The sequence below is a fragment of the Electrophorus electricus genome, chromosome 11 (assembly GCF_041902795.1).
Source record: "Electrophorus electricus isolate QZ-2024a chromosome 11, ASM4190279v1, whole genome shotgun sequence".
Lineage (NCBI taxonomy): Eukaryota > Metazoa > Chordata > Actinopteri > Gymnotiformes > Gymnotidae > Electrophorus > Electrophorus electricus.
In genome coordinates, this window is record NC_137507.1 from 22,525,580 (window position 1) to 22,547,792 (window position 22,213).

The 22,213-nt window shown below is 41.5% G+C and overlaps 1 protein-coding gene across 6 annotated transcripts; it reads left to right on the forward strand.

Annotated features, from left to right (window-relative positions):
• The first annotated feature begins 67 nt into the window (after positions 1 to 67).
• On the forward strand, positions 68 to 21,991 carry xrn1 (5'-3' exoribonuclease 1). 6 transcript variants are annotated; one of them, XM_035528345.2, is made up of 42 exons: positions 68 to 446; positions 2,136 to 2,368; positions 2,604 to 2,701; positions 2,978 to 3,087; positions 3,170 to 3,280; positions 3,579 to 3,664; positions 4,090 to 4,177; positions 4,493 to 4,661; positions 4,758 to 4,825; positions 5,103 to 5,237; positions 5,477 to 5,494; positions 5,662 to 5,731; positions 5,929 to 6,034; positions 6,627 to 6,716; positions 7,864 to 8,020; positions 8,661 to 8,780; positions 9,083 to 9,252; positions 9,504 to 9,621; positions 9,723 to 9,818; positions 10,050 to 10,153; positions 10,253 to 10,384; positions 10,668 to 10,830; positions 11,074 to 11,187; positions 11,277 to 11,375; positions 11,635 to 11,750; positions 12,629 to 12,865; positions 13,027 to 13,162; positions 13,250 to 13,306; positions 13,524 to 13,656; positions 13,822 to 13,891; positions 14,065 to 14,260; positions 15,998 to 16,093; positions 16,208 to 16,300; positions 16,404 to 16,472; positions 17,170 to 17,247; positions 17,637 to 17,768; positions 17,969 to 18,119; positions 18,540 to 18,691; positions 18,977 to 19,090; positions 19,367 to 19,466; positions 20,070 to 20,203; positions 20,337 to 21,991. In XM_035528345.2, the coding sequence occupies exons 1-42, from the start codon at positions 372 to 374 to the stop codon at positions 20,628 to 20,630; spliced, it is 5,088 nt and encodes a 1,695-aa protein (XP_035384238.1). In that variant the 5' UTR covers positions 68 to 371; the 3' UTR covers positions 20,631 to 21,991. The 6 variants fall into 6 exon arrangements, with proteins under 6 accessions (XP_035384238.1, XP_081579230.1, XP_081579231.1 ...); XM_035528343.2 differs by having other exon boundaries at positions 71 to 446; positions 20,046 to 20,203; XM_081723104.1 differs by lacking the exon at positions 16,404 to 16,472 and having other exon boundaries at positions 20,046 to 20,203.
• Positions 21,992 to 22,213: the final 222 nt, after the last annotated feature.

The window sequence follows — 22,213 nt, forward strand, 5'->3', positions numbered from 1 at the left end:
GGAACGAATTATTGGATGCACAATTCTAGTCACAATTTCCAGAAAATTTCCAGAGTTAGTACGCATAATGTTTTATGTAGTACAAATATTTTTAACGTTATTTATAAAAGTCCCCACAGAATCATTCACTTGTCTTTCATTTCATATAATTATATATCCTGTTTCATCTGAACGTAGTTACAGATCATTACGTCAGCGGTTCAGTACGGACATTTTTTTCTGCACGGACAGCTATCGCTAAGTTGCTATAGAACCATAATCGAGAGCTAGTGCTCCACATAGCAATATCAACTTATGAAAGTTTGTTCACTTTTACCTCTTTCTCAATAGATTTCTCTTAGTTTGTCCTTTTTAAGGATTTTACTATAGACATGGGGGTGCCTAAATTTTACCGATGGATTTCCGAGCGATATCCTTGTCTGAGTGAAGTTGTCAAGGAGCACCAGGTAACGTTATGCTTTGGTTTACGTTTGATTGTAATGCCAACTAAATTGATCTAGAGTCAGGTTTAGCTCCAGAGTGGCACTGTGTGTAAATGTAACAGGGCCCTTGGTGGGAGAGTTTACCCCGACGTGGAACAATCTTAACTTTGCTGCTCTATTTATATGTCACTGATATAACCGACTGGACAAAGCTAGCTTATAGTTGGCTCGTTATCTAGCTAGGTTAGCGTCTTCACCCGCTAAGGTTAAGGAATATCCACGTGAATTAGTAGTATAATTAGCTCAATTAAAGCGTTCGCTAACCTGACTTAACCTAATTTAAGGAATAGTCAAGTGATTCAGTAGTAAGCAGCTAGCTTGCTGGCTAGCTAACTAACGAGTAAGATGTGATAGTTGGCTAGATGGGACAGCTAACGCTACAGTAGCTAGTTAGCTAACATTTCTAGTTGTTAACTTGATTGCAACACGTATTATTTTATCAGTATAACACGTCGCAGAATTGCTCGGTGCTAGTTAACCTAGTATACCTTACCTAGCTAGCTAGCTTAATAGCAGCTCTCACCTCGCTTAACTAGCTGGCCACATAATTTTGTATTGCTGTTCCATTTTCTTCCTTAACTTACATCCACTGCAGTCACCAGTATGTTATGGTTAGTTTGCACTGTAAATGGGAACACGCCGGTATTAATTGCTTGCCGTATCAACAGACTACAGCATTAAAGTGTATAGTTTCTTTGCTCCGTCGCTCCTGGTATAGTTCAGCTTGGAGTTGACGAAGTCAACCGTCTATTTGATTTGACGTGCAAATATATAATTTTTCGTTTTGGACCAAAAAACAACACGAAATTATGTATTGCTTTGCCATAATAAGGCGTTACCTGCTACAGAGCTGCGTAAGTAGGCTACAGCTTTTTTTTTTAGTACGAAAGTGCAGAAGGTCCATGTGTTACCTGTTTTTCCTGTACTATGTCGAGATAACAATTTTTTATCACAAGATATCCAGCGTTCTTAGTTACTAGTGAGTAAGTATAAACAAAAAAATGTTTTCAGTAATTGGTGGAACATCAAAATACCAGCAATGTCAGATTTCACCCAGTGAAATATGTCCTTTTAGGAAAGGGAGAGCTAGTGCAGGCTCTTGCAGTAGCTTCTGCTTTTTGCTGATAAGGCAGATTAGACCTTTGCTTTTCCCAATTGCGAAAATTGATAGTTTCACTCTGGTGTTAACAGCACTGTTTTTTATTTGCCATTGAAGGGCTTTTGCTCATATAGACAATGCTTAGCTCTAATACTGTCCTTCAGTAAACTGACTGTGGTGTGTAAATGAGCCTACTTTGGAAACTGTGGGTTTATGTGCACTGAAGAAATATATTCTACTACATCAAGGTTGTCAAATTCCAGACCTGTAGGGCTGGAGTCCAGCACAGTTTAATGATTCTCTGCTTTAACACTCTTGATTAAACTTATCAGTTAATTGCCAAATTCAGTAGGTGTTTTGGCACAGGGAAATCACCACATCGTGCTAGAGTCTGGCCCTTTGGGATCGGAGGTTCACCTATCTATCCTACATTCTCTCATGCACTGCACTCCTGTGGGTAGGGGCCGACTTCTGTCATTAAGACAGCAAATAAAGAGAAGGGAGGAAAACAAGCAGTTCAGGTTAATTCCATACTTGCGCTTCTCTTGTCACAGATCCCAGAGTTTGACAATCTGTACCTGGACATGAATGGGATCATCCACCAGTGCTCCCATCCCAACGACGAGGATGTGCACTTCCGAATCTCAGAGGAAAAGATCTTCGCTGACATCTTCCACTATGTGGAGGTGCTCTTTCGCATCGTCAAGCCCAGGAAAGTGTTCTTCATGGCGGTGGACGGAGTCGCCCCGAGGGCCAAAATGAACCAGCAGCGCGGGAGAAGGTTCAGGTATGAAGTCAATGCATTTTGTATGACCCCACAGACCCCAAACAGTCACTTTCAAAATCACAACATCAATAATGAATTCTGTCTTTGTGATGCATTTTGAATGGTAAATGTATGATCTTTTTGCATCAAACTCTGTCATTCTGTTCAGGCTCTCACCATGTGTTACATGTGAGAGCAACGCCACACCCCATTCTGCATGCTCGTTTTATAGCTGTTATTGTTTTCTTTGGTTTAGATCTGCAAAAGAAGCAGAGGACAAAATAAAGAAGGCTCTGGAAAAGGGCGAGGTTTTACCCACAGAGGCCAGGTTTGACTCCAACTGCATCACCCCTGGTTTGTATGCAGCTTTCCTGCCACTAACACCCTATGTACTTCTCCTTTAATACAGAATGACAGCCATTTATAATGACATTGCTCACTGAAGTCTATGGCTGAAACATATTTACTAGTTAGCAAACATCCTGATCACCCAAGATTCTCACATCTGTATGAATGAAAGTGTTGAGACAAAATAGCAAATTATAAAACATTTGTAAAGTAGCACTGGAGTGATACATTTCAATGCATGTACTGGATTCATTTCTGATATCTGCATCTTCATCTCTGTAGGAACAGAATTCATGGCAAGATTACAGGAGCAGCTGAAATACTTTGTGCACAAAAAGCTGTCCATGGACAGAATGTGGCAGGGGGTCAGGGTGTATTTGTCTGGTCATGAGGTGAGAAGAATAACTGAACCTTGGTCATATGCATGAGAAAGGGAGATGCGTTCATTGTGGTTAATACTGGTTTGTCTTGCAGACCCCTGGAGAAGGGGAGCACAAGATAATGGAGTTCATTCGTTCAGAGATTGCTGATCTGGGCCACGACCCTAACACACGACACTGCCTCTACGGCCTAGACGCTGACCTGGTGTGTGCACTGTGTGTGAGTGTGTGTGCTTGCAGCTGCATGCACACATGCATGTGAATGGGAGAGTGTGTTTGTGCAAGGGTAGGTGTGTGTGCCCGCATGTATGTGAGAGTGGGTGGGCGTCTGTGCGCGAGCCTGTCTTTGAGCGCGCGTGTTCATGAGCGTGAGTGCCTACATCCGAGGGCGTGCGTGTACGAGTACTGAAACAGTGTTGCTGGCCTGATGTTGCTCTATTTTAAGCCAGACACTCTGTCGCCTTCCCCACCCCCTCCATCTCTCCATCTCCCTTTCTCTCTAGATTATGCTTGGCCTTACCAGCCATGAGCCTCACTTCTGTCTCCTCAGAGAGGAGGTACGCTTTGGAGGGAAGAAGTCTCAGAAGAGGTGTGTGGGTGTGGCTGTGTGGGTGGGTGTGTGTGTGTATTTAGGGGGGTGGCAGTTGTCTCTGTTCTTGTATTTGTGTTGGAATTCCTGGTTTTATTTGTTGTTTGTGTATATTTGTATTATATATGCATGCGTATATTTTTCATCAGAAGAGCATGGAGCTAGTAACAGAAAGGTCATGGCATTTGACTCTCATGGAGTGCACACAATGTCATATTCATTAAAATTGTGATTCACTCTGGATAAGAGCATTGGCTAAATTATGTAAATGTAAATTTATCATCCTTACCACAGGTAAGTGTACATAGTTGGTTTTAGCTGTGTATGTGTTTTTTATTCTCATTGTCTATTGTACTTACTTTTTCTGGCAAAGGCTTAAAAGTGAAAGGTAAGTATGATCTTAACCAGCTCCTTTCTTGCTGCAGAATAACAGCCCCAGAGGAGACCACTTTCCACCTGTTGCACCTCTCCCTTATGAGGGAGTACATAGACTACGAGTTCTCTGCCCTGAGGGTGAGTAGCTACGCTGCAAGTCCCCATCACGCACAGAGGAATGCCTTCACCCCCCACCCCTGCCTTTCACCAAGACTGACTGCATATCAACACTGGTACACTGGAAAAAACAGTTCATAATGGCAATTTATTTATTTCATTTTTATTCATCTGTGATTTTTATTTTTTTTTTGTAGCTCTTACTTGTCTGTGCATAATGTAGGAATAGAGATTAGTGGGTGATAATGGGCTAGAGTCACTAACAGCTCAGTTTTGGCTCACTTAGGCTCATTTAAGCTCTCAGGAATGAACATCTTGCTACCCTCTCACTTTCAGGACAAAATCTCATTCGAGTATGACCTGGAGCGCATTATAGACGACTGGATTCTGATGGGCTTCCTGGTGGGCAACGACTTCATCCCACATCTCCCGAACCTGCACATCAACCATGACGCTCTGCCTCTGCTCTACCGCACCTACATCAATGTCCTGCCCACTCTCGGGGGTGAGATGGCTCTTCCCACCAGGCCTGTGTGTGTGTGTGTGTGTGCGAGTGTTCGCCAGTGGTAACTTTTATTCCCCTTTGTGTGGCCTCTGTTAGGATACCTGAATGAAAACGGCCATCTGAACCTGGCTCATTTCGAGAAATACCTCGAGAAGCTGTCCGAGGTTGGTGCATGCACAAGTGTGTGTGTGGAATGTGTGCACTTGCATGTGTCTGCGTGTGCCAGAAGTGTGCATGAGATTTTTATATTTTCTTATTAACATCTGTTTCTGTGGGATGGAAGGTTGCATAAATCAGTGACTCATTTTAAGCAGGGCCCTCTTAAAAGAATAAAATAAAAAATAAGGAATAAATAAATAGATAAATAAGAAATAAATCGGATCATTAGATCATAGTTCGATGCAACTTGCAACTTTGATGCAGTGTTCCCTCTATATCTAGTTTGACCGGGAGCACTTCAGCGAGGTGTACGTGGACCTGAAGTGGTTTGAGAGCAAGGTGGGGAACAAGTACCTCAACGAGGCCGCCGGCCTTGCAGCGGAGGAGGCCGTGGGGAAAGACAGCGGCAGGATCAAGGTGAGTGCTACTGAGTACTTGCACTGCATCGTCATCCATGGTGTTGACATGATTCTGAGCTCAGTGCGCTGGGGTTCCTGGTAGCTCAGTGGGGGTTGTGTATTTTGGTTAGGCTTTTTGACTGTTTTTATATGCGTTTGTTTTTTTTGGGGGGGGGCTTGGTGGTTTGTATTTCCAAATATGCTGAGTGCACTACTAGGCCAAAGTGTGTGTGACTTCCTTTTATTCTGTGTGAATAGCACTCCATCGTTATGCCGGTGAGTTTCGTTTCTCATTTGGTTTTGCCCAAGCCTTCATCCATTCTCTCTGCTAACAGCATGTTTTGTGCTGTGGCTTTTACCGGACTGACCTGGTTTGGTTTGCTTTTTCTGCAGTAGGAGTTTACTGTTGACCTGCTTTAAATTCTGCTTTTCTCTCCCTTCAGCCGTCCAAAGATTCCCTCTGCCTTGCTGCTCTGGATGGGAGCAGGGACTCATTCTGTGCTTCAAGCAGAGGTACAAAGTCACACACACACACACACACACAGAGGTGTGATTTTGATTTTCCTACCAGCAGGACATCATGTCCTTCTGATCATATTGCAAACCTGGCATACCTGTATTATGAACACATTTAGAATTGGCCTGTAGTCCTTAAGAAAAGGCAGTCGTGATGTTTTATACATCATCTTTTCTTTCCCACAATGCAACAGAAGGTGTCGAGGAGGACGGTGAGGGTGACGACATGTTTGAGGCGGAGTTTCGGCAGTATAAGCGGACATACTATATGACCAAGATGGGTGTGGAAGTTGTCTCTGAGTGAGTTATTATTTTAAAGTGTTCCTGCATGCAGTAGCCCACATGAACATGAAGTTATATTTAGCTCTTAGTGGAACAAGGCTGTTGAGTCTAAGACATGGACTAAATGTAGAAAATGCTGTCTCGTGATTATATTGCTGCATGTTGTAACCGTGATTTGCCTTGTGATGTGTAATATGAACAACCATTTAAAAAGATGAATGTAATGTCTAGGATTTATGCTCATAGTACATGTACACAAAAATGATTGATGATTTATTGTTTTATATTCTATTGATTGCTTTATATTGTATTTTTTTAATGTTTGCAAACCATTTATAAAATACTAGCACTGTGCATCCAGTTCAATACAGGATTTAGAAATCACACTCAGTGATTCAATTTCATACTTCAGCTTTAGGTTCCTCAAGAAATGCCCCCTGCCCAGGTTCTATGTAGCATTGTTTAAAAGGGAGCTGTGTGTTTTTGTTTGTCCCTCATAGCAGGTAAATAATGGGAAAGGAACATCATGTTTTGTTGTAAAGTCACAGATTATGGATGGATCTAGAGGTAGATGGAACTTGGTCTTCAAAGGTTCTTTTTGGTTCTGCAGTGAATTTTTGGCCAGTCAGGCATGCTGCTATGTGGAAGGTATCCAGTGGATCCTACATTACTACTACCATGGAGTTCAGTCCTGGAGCTGGTGAGAACTGTACAAACACACTCTTTTTTCATCATAAACCCTACATTATATACCTTATGCACCATATTATACCTGGCATTACTATACTGTAACATTCTTATAATTCAGATAAAAGTATATATACCTGGTGTTGGTGAGTTTTGCTCTACCTTCAAACTACATAAGCAAAAATGAGTCAGCATAAGATAAGAACTAACACTATTAAACCTCAAAGGGAAATTGGAATGTTCCAGTCCTTGAGAGTTGGGCATTTACTTATCTTTGCTAGCAGGACTGGTATTCCACAAAACCGAATGCCAAGAAAATTATCACAGAAATAATGTGGAAATCCTCAGAAGCCACATCCCGCCCCTATCCCACTACTCCTGACCCCAACCCCAGGATCCACACTGACCCCACCCACACTTCTGCTAGCTTTCCCAGGAATGGCTGTTTTCTGGTTGCCAAGCTCCTGTTAGAGGCAGGAAAGAGTAGCTATACATGCTGATGGCACTTTCCTTAAAAAAGCAATCAAAGGCCAGCGAAATGGAGTGACACCATAACAAAATAAACCATGTCAGGTTTATTTGAGCAAACTAAACTAAAACTATTGCAGGTCAAATGTTTTTACTAAGAAACAAATGAAGGTGAGAATTGGATTTAGTTATCTGGATATATACTATTAGTTTTAATGTTGAGTGAGAATTGGCCCAAAACATGTTGGCAGCTCATGATGGAAAAAAGGAAAATATATTTAACTATGTGGACACAAAAGCTACTTCAGATGAAGTGATTTTTGAAGCAGCTATCCAATACAAACATGCAAAGTAGATCCTCACTTGTAGAGTGACTCAATGTAATATTATTAAAGTGAAGTCTTCATTTACTGTGTAGTTGGTTGCCAAGAACATTTGATTTGAAATTGACTGAACAAAAAGACAGTGGTAACTTTAATTCTTGGCACCTTCTTGTCTGAGAGCAAAGTGGAAGAAAAGGCTTTGTCACTTTTTAGTTTATTTAGAATGTGCAAAAAGACAGTGAAACCTTCCTGCACAGAGAAGGAGACCAGAAATGACACTAGAGAGGAGGCTGACTGACAGTAAAGTGAAAACGCAACACTGTTGTAATCTTGGGGTGTATGTGTATGATTTACTCCTTTTTGTTTTAGGTATTACCCAAACCACTATGCACCTTTCCTCTCTGATGTACGTAAAATTGCTGACCTCCATTTGACCTTTGACCTGGGCAAACCCTTCATGCCATTTGAACAGCTCCTGGCTGTCCTGCCTGCGGCCAGCAAAGACCTCTTGCCAAAATCTTACCAGGTGACACAGAACTATACATGCAACAGAAGTCAGAATTTCATGTAAGGAATGTGGAAAAAAATGTTTATGGTTTGTAATATCTTACAAATTCTTTAGTTTTAGAGGATTACTTGGAATCTTGAAATGTGAAAAACTACAGTGGAAATTTGTCATTTTATTCATTTTTAATTTGACCTGTATATTCTGACCATTGTCTGTCAGTAGACTGGAATTCAAGAAAGCCAAACAAAAAAAAAATATTGATGTACTTGGGCAATATACTTGGTCTTGTTTCTTCTTCTGCAGGAAATGAAAATTCATTAGCAAAGCTTCAAAATGAACAAACATTTTAATGCATTTTTATCTTTTCTGTGAGCTAATATTAATGGAAACCTGGCAAGTTCATAAGGGTTTTAGTTCTGCACCTAGTTTGTCAACTCTTAAGCTTTGGCAATGTCTCCCCTCACTGCTGCTGCAAGTAAATAAACTATAATGTAAAAATAAATAAACCCAAACTTTAAAAACAACCAGCCATGCCACTGCATGCCGCTGTAAACAAAATACGTCCTCTCAGACGGGCACAGGCATGCAGGTAGCACAGGTATCACGTGTGACGTGTGTTTACCTGTAACTGCTTCCCTTTTGTTTTTGTGTTGATTAGGACTTGATGATGTCCCAGAGTTCCCCCATCATCGAGTACTACCCACTGGACTTTAAAACAGACCTCAATGGCAAACAGCATGAGTGGGAGGCCGTGGTCCTCATCCCCTTCATCGATGAGGTACATACACTTTCTGCGTCTCCCCGCTTTTAAGGTTTCCTTTTCCTCGTAAATTTGGTTTGTTTGATGCTCTGTAAAATGACCTTCTAGGGGGGGGTTACTCTATATTTATGCAATTTAATTATTGTTATTATAAATAGCAGTAGTGCTAGTGTTATTAGTTATTTTTATAATGAGGAAGTGGTGTGTGTGTGTGTGTGTGTGTGTGTGTGTGTGTGTGTGTGTGTGTGTGTGTGTGTGTGTGTGTGTGTGTGTGTGTGTGTGTGTGTGTGTGTGTGTGTGTGTGTGTGTGTGTGTGTCAGAAACGGTTGCTGGCAGCCATGGAACCTTATACAGATCATCTGAGCAAGGCAGAGAAGGGCAGAAACAGGCACACAGAGTGTGCTTTGTATTGCTATGATAAAGAGCTGGATTACCTCTACGTCTCGCACCTCCCTGACCTCTTCCCCAATATTATCCATTGCCATGCAAGGTACTCCACCACAATTTGGCAGTGCACCATTTGAAACATTTTTTCATTTGTGTTCTAAATTCTAGTTAATTCATATTATTATTACCAGCAGGTTTGTTCATCCATATTTACATATTTGTAAACAACTTAAACATAACACCATACTCTACCACTTACATTACTTAATGTTTTTCCTCTTTGACTAATGATTATCTGTCTTAGTCCTCCTAATTGGAGGACTGTGTGACTAATGTTGTGTTTGGTGTGTTTAGGGTAACGCCCATCCCCATAGATGCCTGGCGGGTGTCTCAGGACTACGTGGGCCGCAGGATCGACAGGAGTGCTCTGTATTTTTGTGGCTTTCCCACATTGCAGCATATCCGCCATAAAGTAAACATTATCAGATATTAACTCATTATTGCAAGATTAATAGGGATTATTATTAGATCTGATCATAATTGATATTAATAAGCACACACTCTGTCTCTCAGTTCTATAAGAAGAAGAGCGGCGTAGTGGTGTTTCAGCAGAGCAGCCGGGGAGAAAACATGATGCTGGATATCTTGTGCAGCCAGCAGAGGGAGGCGGTGAGCTCCCACACCTTTTACTGTTATGACAACAGACTGAAAAGCCTCAAGCAGAAGCTGTTGTGCCTTTAAAAAAAATTTTTTTTTAGCAGTTTGTTTTTGTTTATTGAAGTTTCATGAATAGTCCAAAATATGTGTTGGTCTGTAGGGTGTGTACGGTCATGTGCACGTGTCTGTGTGTAGTGTTCTTTCCTAGCAATGCACAAGCATAACAGTTGCTCTCGCATGCAGGTGGTCGAGGACATTGCAGCGCTGGTGCTGGGGAAGTCTGTCTTTGTGAACTGGCCTCACCTGGAGGAGGCGCGCGTGGTGGTCGTTTCTGATGGAGAGTCGAAGTAAGGCAACCGTAGGATGCTGTTTACCCTTTTGTCTTCTCCTGAGCCAAGCAGCAATGACGCTGCCCGTGTAAGTCAGTTAACTCGCTCTCCCCACAGGTTCTTCTTAGAGGAGCCACCAGGAGTACAGAAGCTGTATCTGGACAGCACTCCTCCTCCTGTTAAAGTGATCTATTTGAATGACAAAGAGCAGAAGGACTGGGTCAAGGATGTGCAGGGAATCACTGAACAGTAAGCCTTGCCTATTCCTCGCTGTGTTAAGTCACTGCCATGATGCCATCAACGCCTGTTCATGAGCTCTGTTTTTGTATTTTGCACTTCCTAAATCTGTAAATTCAGGAGTTATTAATGGGATGCTGTGTGTGTATATTGTGATTTGCATGCGAGAGCACCCTTTGGGTTGCCTGGTGTACATAGTGCTATTGGCAGAGTTAATGCCATGCATATGGACCCTGGCTGTCTTTTGGGTGAGCCTTATGCAGGGACTGAGTTCCAATCCTGCCTCTTTCTGCAGCCATAGTAAGCGCAAGGGCATCATTATAAATGAGACAGATGTCCTGTTGTATGGGCAGCTGCTGACTGGCAGGAAGTATGTGATTGGTCAGAACGGACAAGTCCACCTGGAGAAGCAGTGGGCCAAGCAGATTCTGCCCTTTGCCTACCAAACCATTGTCAAGGTAACCCTAAATCTCCATATTATTATGAAGCCAAAGTGGATAATGTCTGTCATCTACAGGTACAATTTAGAATTGCAACTGCACTTGACTTCCATACATAAACACAGGAGTCTTCTGTAAAGGCATTTAGAATACCCTGTGCCATGTGATCTTTGGGGTAGAAAAGAACAATGTTAATTTATTTAACTGGTATAACTACAACAGTATGGATGGTGTTCATGTGGAGCATCGTCTTTCCTTCAGGATATCAAGGCTTTTGACTCCAACTTGGCTCGTTTCAAAACCCTTGAAGAGCTGTTTCCAGTGGGGACTAATGTTTTTATAGTTGGGAACCCCCATTACGGAGCCATGGGAGAGGTGAGTACTGGCAAGCTATCTTACAGTCTGCTGGTTCTAAAATAATGGCAAACTGTTGTAGATTTTTAACTGTTTCCTCTTTGGCCTAGGTACAAGATTCCACTGATGTCACCAGTGAGGGGCGTGTGCGGGTGGTCTTCACTGTGCCCTGCGAACCTCAGCTTGATACCTTAATTCAGAACCAGCATGTCAGTTTGCCTGCATATTAAGCATTCCTCCAGCAGCTGTAACTGCCACCAAATTCCCAAGAATGCAATTGCCATTCACAGTGCCTCACCATGACAATGTTCTCACCTAGAATGCCCCTGGATTGGCCTTTACACCTTGTTCTCATTCTCTGCATATTCGATCCAATCCTGCTATTTGTTTGAAAAGCTTGTATTTATGTACAAGCAGTGACAGCTGTTTTAAGTGTTTGTGATGCTCTTTCAACTGGCTCTCACTTAGAAATACTCGGTGAAGTACAGCCCCGGCTACGTCCTGGCCTCCCGCCTCGGCATCACCAGCTACCTCGTCTCCAGGTTTTCTGGGAGCATCTTCATTGGGAGAGGATCCAAAAAAAAGTCAGTCAAGTTCTCATTCAGAAAATACCAAAATCAAAATCTATACTGCAGATCAAGTTTTGGTCATGACTTCCATTTACCATTTCCATTTTTTTTCTCTTTGAAGCTATAATTCACTTAGTTAGGGATGCTCTGTACACATTTATGATTATGCTGTCAAGTATGTTTTTCTGAGCATATCTTGTAATTGGTCGGTTTGCCAGATTCCCATGTTTCATAAAATGAGATTCAGGCCAGTTAACAGAGAGCCTGTCAACAGCCAGTGATATCATACGCTATCTGAGTATCAAGTATCTGATTGGATGCTATTATGGGTTTGCTATTTCACTTTTCAAAACTTTTAGCAAATTTCAGAACATCTAAAAGTCATTATAAATATCATGTAGCATGATGATGTCTTCACCAATCATGATTATCACCCTCTTTTACTTGACACATCAAGTCAGTTTATTTTCTAAAGCACACAAAAGGTTGTGTTGTCCAAAAGCAAATAAGTTAGATACGCTTGAGATTTTAGTTAGTCTTGAGATTTTTAGTCTTGACTTAAATACAAAGATAGAGGGAGAACACCTGGTGTTTAGTTGTTGACTTCAGAGTCGGTCACCCTTGACCGTATAGACCGTATAGGAATGACAGTATAGAGATGCATAAACAATATGAGTCCTTGGATTACGAAAAAATATCACTTAAAAGTGTGTTTATTCATGGCCGTATTCATGAGTACAACTGTTAAACTGGACAAGAAGTTAATTGAATTCGATAACCATAGGTTTAAAAAGGCAGTAACGTGAATAATAAAATCAAATTGATTCTACAACATTGAGCCAGGGTTTTTTTCTTTCCCTTTAACTCCACTACTACTTTCTCTTTTTGTGTAGCCCTCACGGAGAGCAGAGGGCCAATGTAGGCCTGAATCTCAAATTCAACAAGAAGAATGAGGAGGTGCCTGGCTACACCAAGCGGAGCGAGAAGGAGTGGCTGTACTCTGCTGCTGTGGAAGAGCTGCTAGATGAGTACCTGGAGAGGTTCTCTGAGGTGTTTGACTTTGTTGCCAGGAACAGCCATGATGATGTCTTCTACGAGGATGACATCTGGCCTGGAGATGATGAGAATGGGTAAAGCTCACATGCATTACACCATCCTACATTTCTAAAAGAACTCAGTGATGTGATTGTATACTTGTTTTTGACTAACCAAACGTAGAAAAACATAAAATAATAATGCATCAGATTTGGGGCTTTGATGTAATTCCAAATTGGGGCGGTGTTTCTGAAAGGGCTGAAAAAGTCCAGGAGATTACTGCTTGGCTGAAGACACACCCTGTTAGCTCCTCCTCCCGTGCATCATGTGACCTACAGATTCTGGATGCAGGCATTGTGGAGAAGATTGAGGAAGAGCTGGAGAAATCCAAGGTGAAAACAAATTCGGGCAGTACTCAAACCCAGCAACTGTCAGTATTTTGTGCCTGTTCATCGCATATCCCAATTTCTGGTTGGCAGGCAAAGAAGAGTAGCAAGAAAATGCGTGTCACTGTGAAGCCACATCTGCTGTTCCGGGTGAGTGCGGTTCTGTCAAATGCCAACTCAGAAAATATTAAAATTGTCACACATTTTAACAATAAAAAACAATAATATCCTCTTTTGTAAATTCAGAGTTTGTGAAAAATGTTTGTCTTGTGTGTATTGTCTGTGTTTTGGGTGTCTGTAGAATCAGCAAGGAGTTACACATACTGTTCCTAACTCTCTGTGTGTGTGTATGTGTGTGTCTGTCTAGCCTCTGGAGCAGCAGCATGGTGTTATTCCTGACCCAGATGCTGAATATCACCTGTTTGACCGCGTTGTCAACATCAGAGAGAGTTTCTCTGTCCCCCTCGGCCTTAGAGGAACAATTATCGGCATTAAAGGAGGTAGAAAACATGGACATAGCCACACACGCTACAAAGATGTAAAATTACACACACTCTGCAACATGTGTATGCATACACATGGATTAATTTGTCTGTACAAATGAGCGATATCATAGAGGCTGCGCCGTATATGAATTTCCACATGTGGGCTCTGTCCCCTTTCAGCTGAGCGGGAGGCTGAAGTGCTCTATGAAGTGCTGTTTGATGAGGAGTTTCCAGGAGGACTCACTATCAGGTGGAGCATATATACACTTCAATTACACGCATCCTACGTGTCAGCTCACACACAGTACCTAAACACTGCATTTAAATGATTGTGTGTGTGTGTGTGTGTGTGTGTGTGTGTGTGTGTGTGTGTGTGTGTGTGTGTGTGTGTGTGTGTGTGTGTGTGTGTGTGTGTGTGTGTAGGTGCTCTGCAGGTCGAGGCTACAGGCTGCCCCCTTGTGCCTTAATCAACCTGAGTCATGGAGGCCGTCTGGAGCAGAGCTCTCATAGACTTACTGCCGTCGTCAAACCGCAGCCCGCTTCCTCCACACAGCGCACGCACAAAAACCAGCTGGACGGTCTCAATCATTCCCCACGCTCGCTGTTCTTACCTACACAGGTAAGGCGTGCGTGCGCGCACACACACACACACACACATACATACATACATGCCCAATTTATGAATCAGAAATTTGAGCCTCCATATGAGATGCTGTATATTCCATTGTACTGAGTATACACTCTTATGTTTGATTGATGGAAGTCTTTCAGGCTGTGTCCCAATACCGTTTTACAGTATTGCTTGAACTTGCTGGGGCAATAGCACTTATTGTGATTGCTGGTCCTGTTTGTTCACTAAGGTTGTGTCTCCTGACTGCCCTAAGTGAACTTCATGAATGGCATCAGGAATGTCTAGGAAGCCCAGATAAGACCATTATAGAAATCCAGTCCAGTTGAAGCAAAAGCTTATCTTAGTTTCTTGCTATCAGCAGTGACGAAAATGCCACAGTCTTAAAGATATCACACAGCTGATGCCATTTTACTGGTATTTTATGTGATTTGATGTTTAATTGTAGCCTTCAGAGACTAGGGATTTAAATATACCAGTGTGCTTCATTCCTACTGACAAGATCATGAGGCATTCATAAGTTATTCATTATTCATGCTGTCAAAGAAGTGTGCTGAGGACAGCTAAAGCTGTGTGTAGAGACTGAATACTGATAAAAGCAAATGTCATACTTATTAATCATAACAGCAAAGGGAAATATGCATTGGCTGAAAAATGAAAGGTTTATGGTTGCGACACATTGCTTGACAATGCATTCATGGAACAAGCTGATAATTAGCTGAAAAATTAAAGAAAAGAGGCTAGCTGGAGGATTTGAAGTATAATATTGAATTAAGGAATTATCCAGAGTAGTAGGTGAAAAACGAGGACCTATTGCTTATTTTGTGGTGGGAGGTTAATTAATGCATGTGAGTGCTATATTTTTTCTTATGCAGTAAGCTCCTTTCATTTAGTAGTCAAGAAGAATGAATAAATGAATGAATGAATATTTTAGTACAAATATAAATCAGTTTATCTATAGAAGAAAATAGATAGTTGTCTTTGGGCTTGTCAGTCCAGTTCTGGCGAGATTCATTTCTCAAATGTTTTGCTGTTAAGTATTTCCAGAGGAACGAGTCACTTGGTGTCACCCTTGTGCCTTTCTTCTGCGGCTTTATCTGAGCTTTGGTTGCATACCTCTAGGGGTCTTTGTCTTTCCTCAAGGCCGTCTTGGTTTACAGCTACCTTAGATATCGTATCAGCAGTTGTGAGAAGCTGTAGAGCGAGTATAGGAGCAGAGAGAAGTAAGCTCAAGCTTGGCAATAGTTATTTTATCTCTTTTTGTTGCTACTTTGACATTTAAAAGATGATGCAATAGTGTGAACACACTATAGGCCATTTCAGAATGTAGTCTGAGATTTGATGTTAACATGCTTTGTATTTGGAGACCTTGATAGAACTCAGTGCTGTATTTAGTGGTGTTTGTAGAAAACACTATTTGCTGTACGTGCTCTAGAAATTGGCTCCGTTACATGCAAGTGCACCTGTAGCAGGGCCCATTTTTTATTTGTTTTGTGAAACAGGATGTAAGAACTTCTAAGGTACTCCATGTTCTGGTTCTCACAGAATATTGAGAATTTTGAATATTGAGACCTTTTCAGAGTCTCTCTGTGAATATAACATGCAAACCCATCACCCATATTAGAAACTTTCACCTCCACTCATTGGCTCCTTTATTAGTTGTACCTATCTTGGATGTGCATTAGAGAGGGTGTATTACAAAAAAATGTTTTCATGTTTTTCATGCAGCAAAACGGCAGGCAAAGCTTTGGTCTCAGGGTGGCTGACATTCAGGGAAATGCACACTCCCCTCACAAGGCCCTCAGCCAGAAAAACCAACAGAAGGTAAATGAACAAGTGGTGAATAGTTTGAGATTTAATGAGACAATGTATGTTCAGTGCATATGGTAATTGTGTGCATGTGTGTATGTACATGTGTTCATTCGCATGCTTCCCTAGGACTCTGGCAAAGAGGAGGAATTCAGTAATGTATGGCAGTCCCTGCAGAGTTCAGGCATGCCTCAGAAGCCACCAGCTCATTGGCAAAACCACGTGAGTGGGTGTTTGTGTATTTTTGTGTGTGTGATCATGCATATGCCAGTGTGTGTCGGCGGCGACGTGGCTTTGATGACTTTTCGGGTTTTATGCATAACAGAGCAAAGGGTCACTGGGACAGCAGAAGCAACTTGAGGGCCAACAGAGCAGCAACTCCTCCAGCAGATCTGTAGGTTGCAAAGCACAACACTGTGCAACCCTGTGTTTTATTAAACACACTTATAACATTCCCATGTTGTGTAATATCCTGAAGCACATCTTAAAACTGCAGTCTTAAAATACAGTTTTCGTAATCCTAGCATTCCTTTCCCCAACAGCAAAGTTCAGTGTTTTATTTGCTTCCAGTAAGCCTTACTCATCAGCCCTTCATAGGTTTTTCAATTAGTATTAGAAAGTAGGAAATTCACTTAAATGTGCTCTTAAACAAAATGCTCTTAAACAAAATGCACCCAATAAAAAATACATAGCGTATTAAAAATGGCGGAGGCAGTCTGGATTTTCCACCTACAGAAAAGGGAGCAGAGAGATATGCTGAGCTTTAACTGAACTGCATCTCCCAGAAGTCTCAGCTGTAGACTGGATTGCAATCAGAATGATGATGAAAGAAACAGATCTTTGCACAGATTCTGCACTGAATGTTCTGAACAATATAGAGTCATTACATCATTGCATTATAAATACAAAACTTATTTTGAAGGTAGTATTCTGTTGTGTTATAGCTGGCCAAATCTAGCCATTTTGATCCTGTGACTCTTGGTGGTTTAAATTATGATGGTTTCGATGATGTGCTTAGCTTGGCTTAATGTGAATTGTTTTAGCCACCAACTGCTCCATCTGGAATAATGATCCCAATGTTTGATTTTTAGGGTCAAGGTGGCAGTATTAGACTACTGAAGAGGAATGAAGATTTAAATGCTGTTTTGCCAAAAAATCCTTCAGACAAGGTATGATTATCTAACATTTTATGCATTGTATACCATCCACATCTTTAGACTGGACACTTGGCACTCACAAAGGTATGTTGAGCTGCATCAAATCTGTGTGGTTAACACTGCATGTTGGTTATTCAAAATCACCACCACTGATTTAAACATATTATCTTTCACTCATTAAGGTAGGACAGAGGTATTCCTATCTTGACCTCAAATCCAAATCTAGTCTGGAATTTTCTAATTATTTTTAGTAATTTAACAGTTAAAGTAACAGGCAAAATTGGCCAGTTTATCCAGAATAATGATGTAGGAACTGCTTGTAACCGTCTGGCAGTCAATAGGTTTTGTAAAACGGGCACAAAATCCTGTCCATTAGCTCACTTTGAATATTCCTGTCTCAGGTCTCTGCAGAGTTTGAAGAACTGATAGCCAATCTGAAGATCTCTAAGGACCCTGAACCTACAGTGCCAACTATTCAGAATGATTCCAAGGACCAAACAGGAGAGCCCCTTTCTCCCCAATCCTTCGCTATGGTATGTACAGAATGAGACTCTCTTCTCTTCATCCTAGCTTTTGAGGGACAGTTATTGTGCTTGAATAGTTTGAATGATGCAGGACAAGATATCTTTTTATCACTTAATGTTCTGTTTTAGTTTTAGGAAATGAGACAAATACCTATAGTTTGTTGTCTTAATGGAATGGTGCTCTTTTGTTTATATGGCGCTCTGGGCAGATGGGTACTATGATGCTAAAGGAAATGTTGAAGATTGACAGTTCAGGGACATCTAGCTCTACCCCTGACTCCACCCCCCTCAGCACAGGCCAAAATTCTACAAGCACTGGTGCCCAGCAGCAGAGCAGAAGACGTTCCTCTAAAAAGCTGGGTACGTAAACTTGGCTGATTTTATTAGGTATCCTTACAGATTTATATTTTACCAGTTGCATGCTATAGGCCATCTGTTGCCATGCAAAGTTTGTTTGCTACCACTGTTTCAATTCATTTAGTGACTAAAGAACACTGCTCACTAATTATTTGGTTGGCTGACCAATCTCTATACAGCACTGTCAAAAGTGCCAGGGCGGTTAGTAATGAGTCTGAGTGTATTAGACACCTGTGTGACAACAGTTGGGCCACAAGTGTTTCAAATAAATTTGTGTTTTTAATAAATCAGGTGATGTGTGTGTGTGTGTGTGTGTGTGTGTGTGTGTGTGTGTGTGTGTGTGTGTGTGTGTGTGTGTGTGCCCCCTATGTCTTTTTGTTGGGGCAGCACTAGTAAACATGGTCGTTCTGTGACTCCCCCCAGCTGCAAGGATCAACACCCCTCAGGGTGAAGCTCCAGGTCCACCACTGGCTGCTCTGCCGCCTCTGATGCCCAGCATGGCCGCTGAACTTGGTCGCGCGTGTGTGGGGCTGAGCATGGGCCCCCCCGAGTTCACCTTTCTCCGCAACAGACAGGTCAGCATCCGGTACACATACTGTCCATAATGCCTCAGATTCCACAGAGCCAAAACCACCATCATGGTGTGGTACCTAATTGGCATGTGGCAAAGGTTTATGACTGCTCCAGGGAATGACATATTGGGGGAGCAACTATTGTCACTCATCAGCTCTGTTTTATGCCTTGTTCAGGATTACAATGCCTACTGTTCTTCATTGCTGAGATTTGAAATTTGACTCTTGCTCTCCCTTTGTCTTTCTCTTTTTTGGTCTCTTGGGCCGGTGTCTGGGCTCCCCCCGCAGGGTCTGACCGTGTGCCAGGTGAAGCTGTCCAATGGCCTCATGGTCCACGGGCCCCACTGCCAGTTTGAGGTTGAGGCGAAAGAGAAAGCCGCCCTCTTTGCCCTCCAGCGTCTGGTAACCATCCTGCCGCCTAACGGTTTATACATACACTATGAGTCAGTTGGAAAGCACTAGCTTCACCTGCCTCATGGTCCTGACCCCATGCCAGGGATATTTGTGTTCTTGGATGCAGAGTTTTCAACTGTACTTATCTTGTGAACATGCCTACCTTCAAAGCTATTTTATTAGAGACATCTATATTGTATTTACACTCACTGGTCACTTTTATTAGGTATACAACGTGTGTCACGATTTCCCTAATGCTCGTAATACTTTGGTTGTCTCTTATAGAACTCCGTGAGCTCTTTCCCCCTGCCTAGTGCTCTGTTCTCTGGAATGCAGCCAGTGAGGCCAATGTCATCTCATCCCGCCATGTTTGCACAGCCTGCTGGTCAGTGCTTAATAGTTGTGTTCAGTTGTGTTCCCCAGTCATATCTTTTGAGAGGTTTTGTTTGTTTGTTTGTTTGTTTTTTTTAAACCCAACTCATGCTGTAAGGTGCAGTTTGTCAAACTATGCTCATATACCCACTCTGCCACTGCTGACACCTTAGCATGTGTTTTACTTATGTGATATTCTTTTCTCCAGTACACGTAGTGATTAGCCTACAGAACTGACCTACAGCTCCAGAAAGGTCTTCCAGCAACACTGGCTAAAATTAGTTAGTGCTGATTAGCAGCATTAGGCTGCTTGCTTTTATATATCGCATTTCTTTTTATTTCAAAGCTATTTATTAATCTTAATGTGCACAACTGTACCAAGTCCCATGCCCCACAAATGGTGAGAAATTTAGCAAGATTTGCAAATTTATACTAACTAATAACTAGTAATGCAAATATTTAAGCAGTAGAGTCTGTACATTCTACTGCTTGAAGGATACATCATGTTGTGTTTGACCTCTGCATTTGTTGCTTGAAACTATACATATATTTTTGTGGATTTTTGTTGCTGATTTAAACATATTTTATACAGGTGGTCTTTTATTGCCCCCACAAGGCTATGGACCTTTTTCCTGGGGCGTACAACTAGCTCCACAGGGACAGCCTTTCTACGGAGGCACATTCCCAGGAGCACATGGTCCTCCACCCTCTGCCCCCATTGGAACTCACAACCAGTTTGTTCCCCTACAGGCAAGAGCTTATAATTGGCTTCACATATTTAAATGCAGTTATACTAATGCACTGCCATTCACACTGAGTTTGCAGATCACACACAACTTCCTGGTATTTTGCTTTTAATAGTGACAATTTTTCATCCCTCCAGGTAACTAAGAAACGGATTTCAGGCCGCAAGAACCAGGAAGTGAGGCAGGAGCAGCCGAATGCAGCCCGACCCATGGGCAGTGGGACGTCCCCTTTGGCCACCGTACCTGCAGCACCCCAGTCTGGCCCGAAGACACCTCCACCCACCAGCTCCCAGGAGCATTCGGAGAAACTCGCACCAACCACCCCCAAAACACCCAAGCAAAGCTCCAACCCCCACACACCATCCTCAGCCTCCAAACGCAAACACAGAAAACTTGCCGTCAATTTCGAGGCTGCCAAAGTGGTGGACTGAGATCCCTTGTGATGCCACCTGTCTTTGCCTAGAGCTCTTGTGTTTTACTATGGAGATTTTGTTTTAGATCATAATCCTAAATTGGGTGAAAAAGCAATCAAGAAAAAAAAAAAACTGGACTCCATGTTTCCATCTTTCCAAGGCAGATCGTATATTTCCTAGGTACTCTAGCAATTTTGTTTTTGGTTGTTTCAGGTGAATTATATTGAAAGCCCCTCTTTTAATCTTTTATTTCTTTACTTTTGGCACAAAAAATGTCTGTCATCTTCCCAAATTGATGGGACGATCGCAAGAAATGTTTTACATTCACCGCGGGGGTGCATTTTGCTTCTTTCACTATGAAACTGTGCTTTTATTCAGATCAGTGCTTATTTTTCAATGCTGGCTTTTTACTATTTCAACTTTAATAATTATTTTTGTAACTGCAGCACAGTAAACAAAGTATATATAATTTGACACAAACAGGAATTTGATACAACAGTCTTGTATTTGTTTTAATTATTGCCGATAGAAGTGTTACATTGCAGAAATGCAGGTACTAATACCTGGTTTCAGAAATGAATACATCAAAGTCAAATCCGTAAGGCCATTATTTCACAGAAACTGATCAAATTTTTTCTCCTCCACTAAATTCTTTGAATTGAGATTTGCCTCTATAATAGTTTTCTGCACTTGAACATGGTATATAAACTTATCCATGGCTCTATCCTGAGAAGAAATGATTTAACAGGACTTAATTACTCTGAGTTAATTTATCAAAGGTATTGTGGTACATTGTCATCATAGAGGAAGGGTTAGTTTGAACATTTAAGATTATTTTAATTTGATAATGCAGGAACCTGGAACAGAAACCTGGGCCCTGTTTGTTGCTTGATTCTGGATTCAAGTGCTGATGAAAGTAAAATTGTATGCATCTCTTAGCAGGACTTTTTCCTGTATGTTTTCCATTGGTTATTCATAAATAGGCAGGTTTTTTTTTTACTTGATTCACTTTTCTTTCAGTGGAAGAGATTTAATTATTGTGTTCAGTTTTTAAAATGAAATTTTGTATTTAAATCCATGGATTTTATGTCAGCCATTTTAAAAATGGACCTATTACAAATAATGATACATTTTTCAGGCCCTTCTGGTGTAACACACTAATTTTGTTCTTGTGCAAGCCTTTTTTTTTTTCAGCAAATTTATAACTCGCCCATCGCATGTGTCCATTTTAATGTTAACAGCAAAGTACAATTGTGTGCAGTGTTATTTTGAAATGAACTTGGTAGCTAATTTAAACAAATAAGTACAAATATGTAAACGGCACCTCCTCTTTGGGATGTGGTGTAAATAGACATTTAATAAAACTTTTGTTATTACAATTTTCCCATCTCCTTTCGGCTTATTACAGCCAATGCGGTGCTTGTCAGTCGAGATGTACTCCGCTCCACATTAAGCTGTTTCTTTGTTAGACATATTTCGGTCAAAGCATCAGGCTTTAAATAACTGCTGTTTCATTTGAGAGGTCGCTGATGTGACTTCAAGTACTTAGTCAAGTACTTCATTGTGGAATACCTGAACGTACCTTCAAACCTATCGGGTTA

Bases quoted from the DNA above. Each gene is read 5' to 3' on its own strand.
- xrn1 (XM_035528343.2), top strand. From the start codon at position 372: ATGGGGGTGCCTAAATTTTACCGATGGATTTCCGAGCGATATCCTTGT. The intron at 13,657-13,821 runs GTAGAAAACATG...GTCCCCTTTCAG, and splicing joins AATTATCGGCATTAAAGGAG to CTGAGCGGGAGGCTGAAGTG. The intron at 13,892-14,064 runs GTGGAGCATATA...GTGTGTGTGTAG, and splicing joins CCAGGAGGACTCACTATCAG to GTGCTCTGCAGGTCGAGGCT.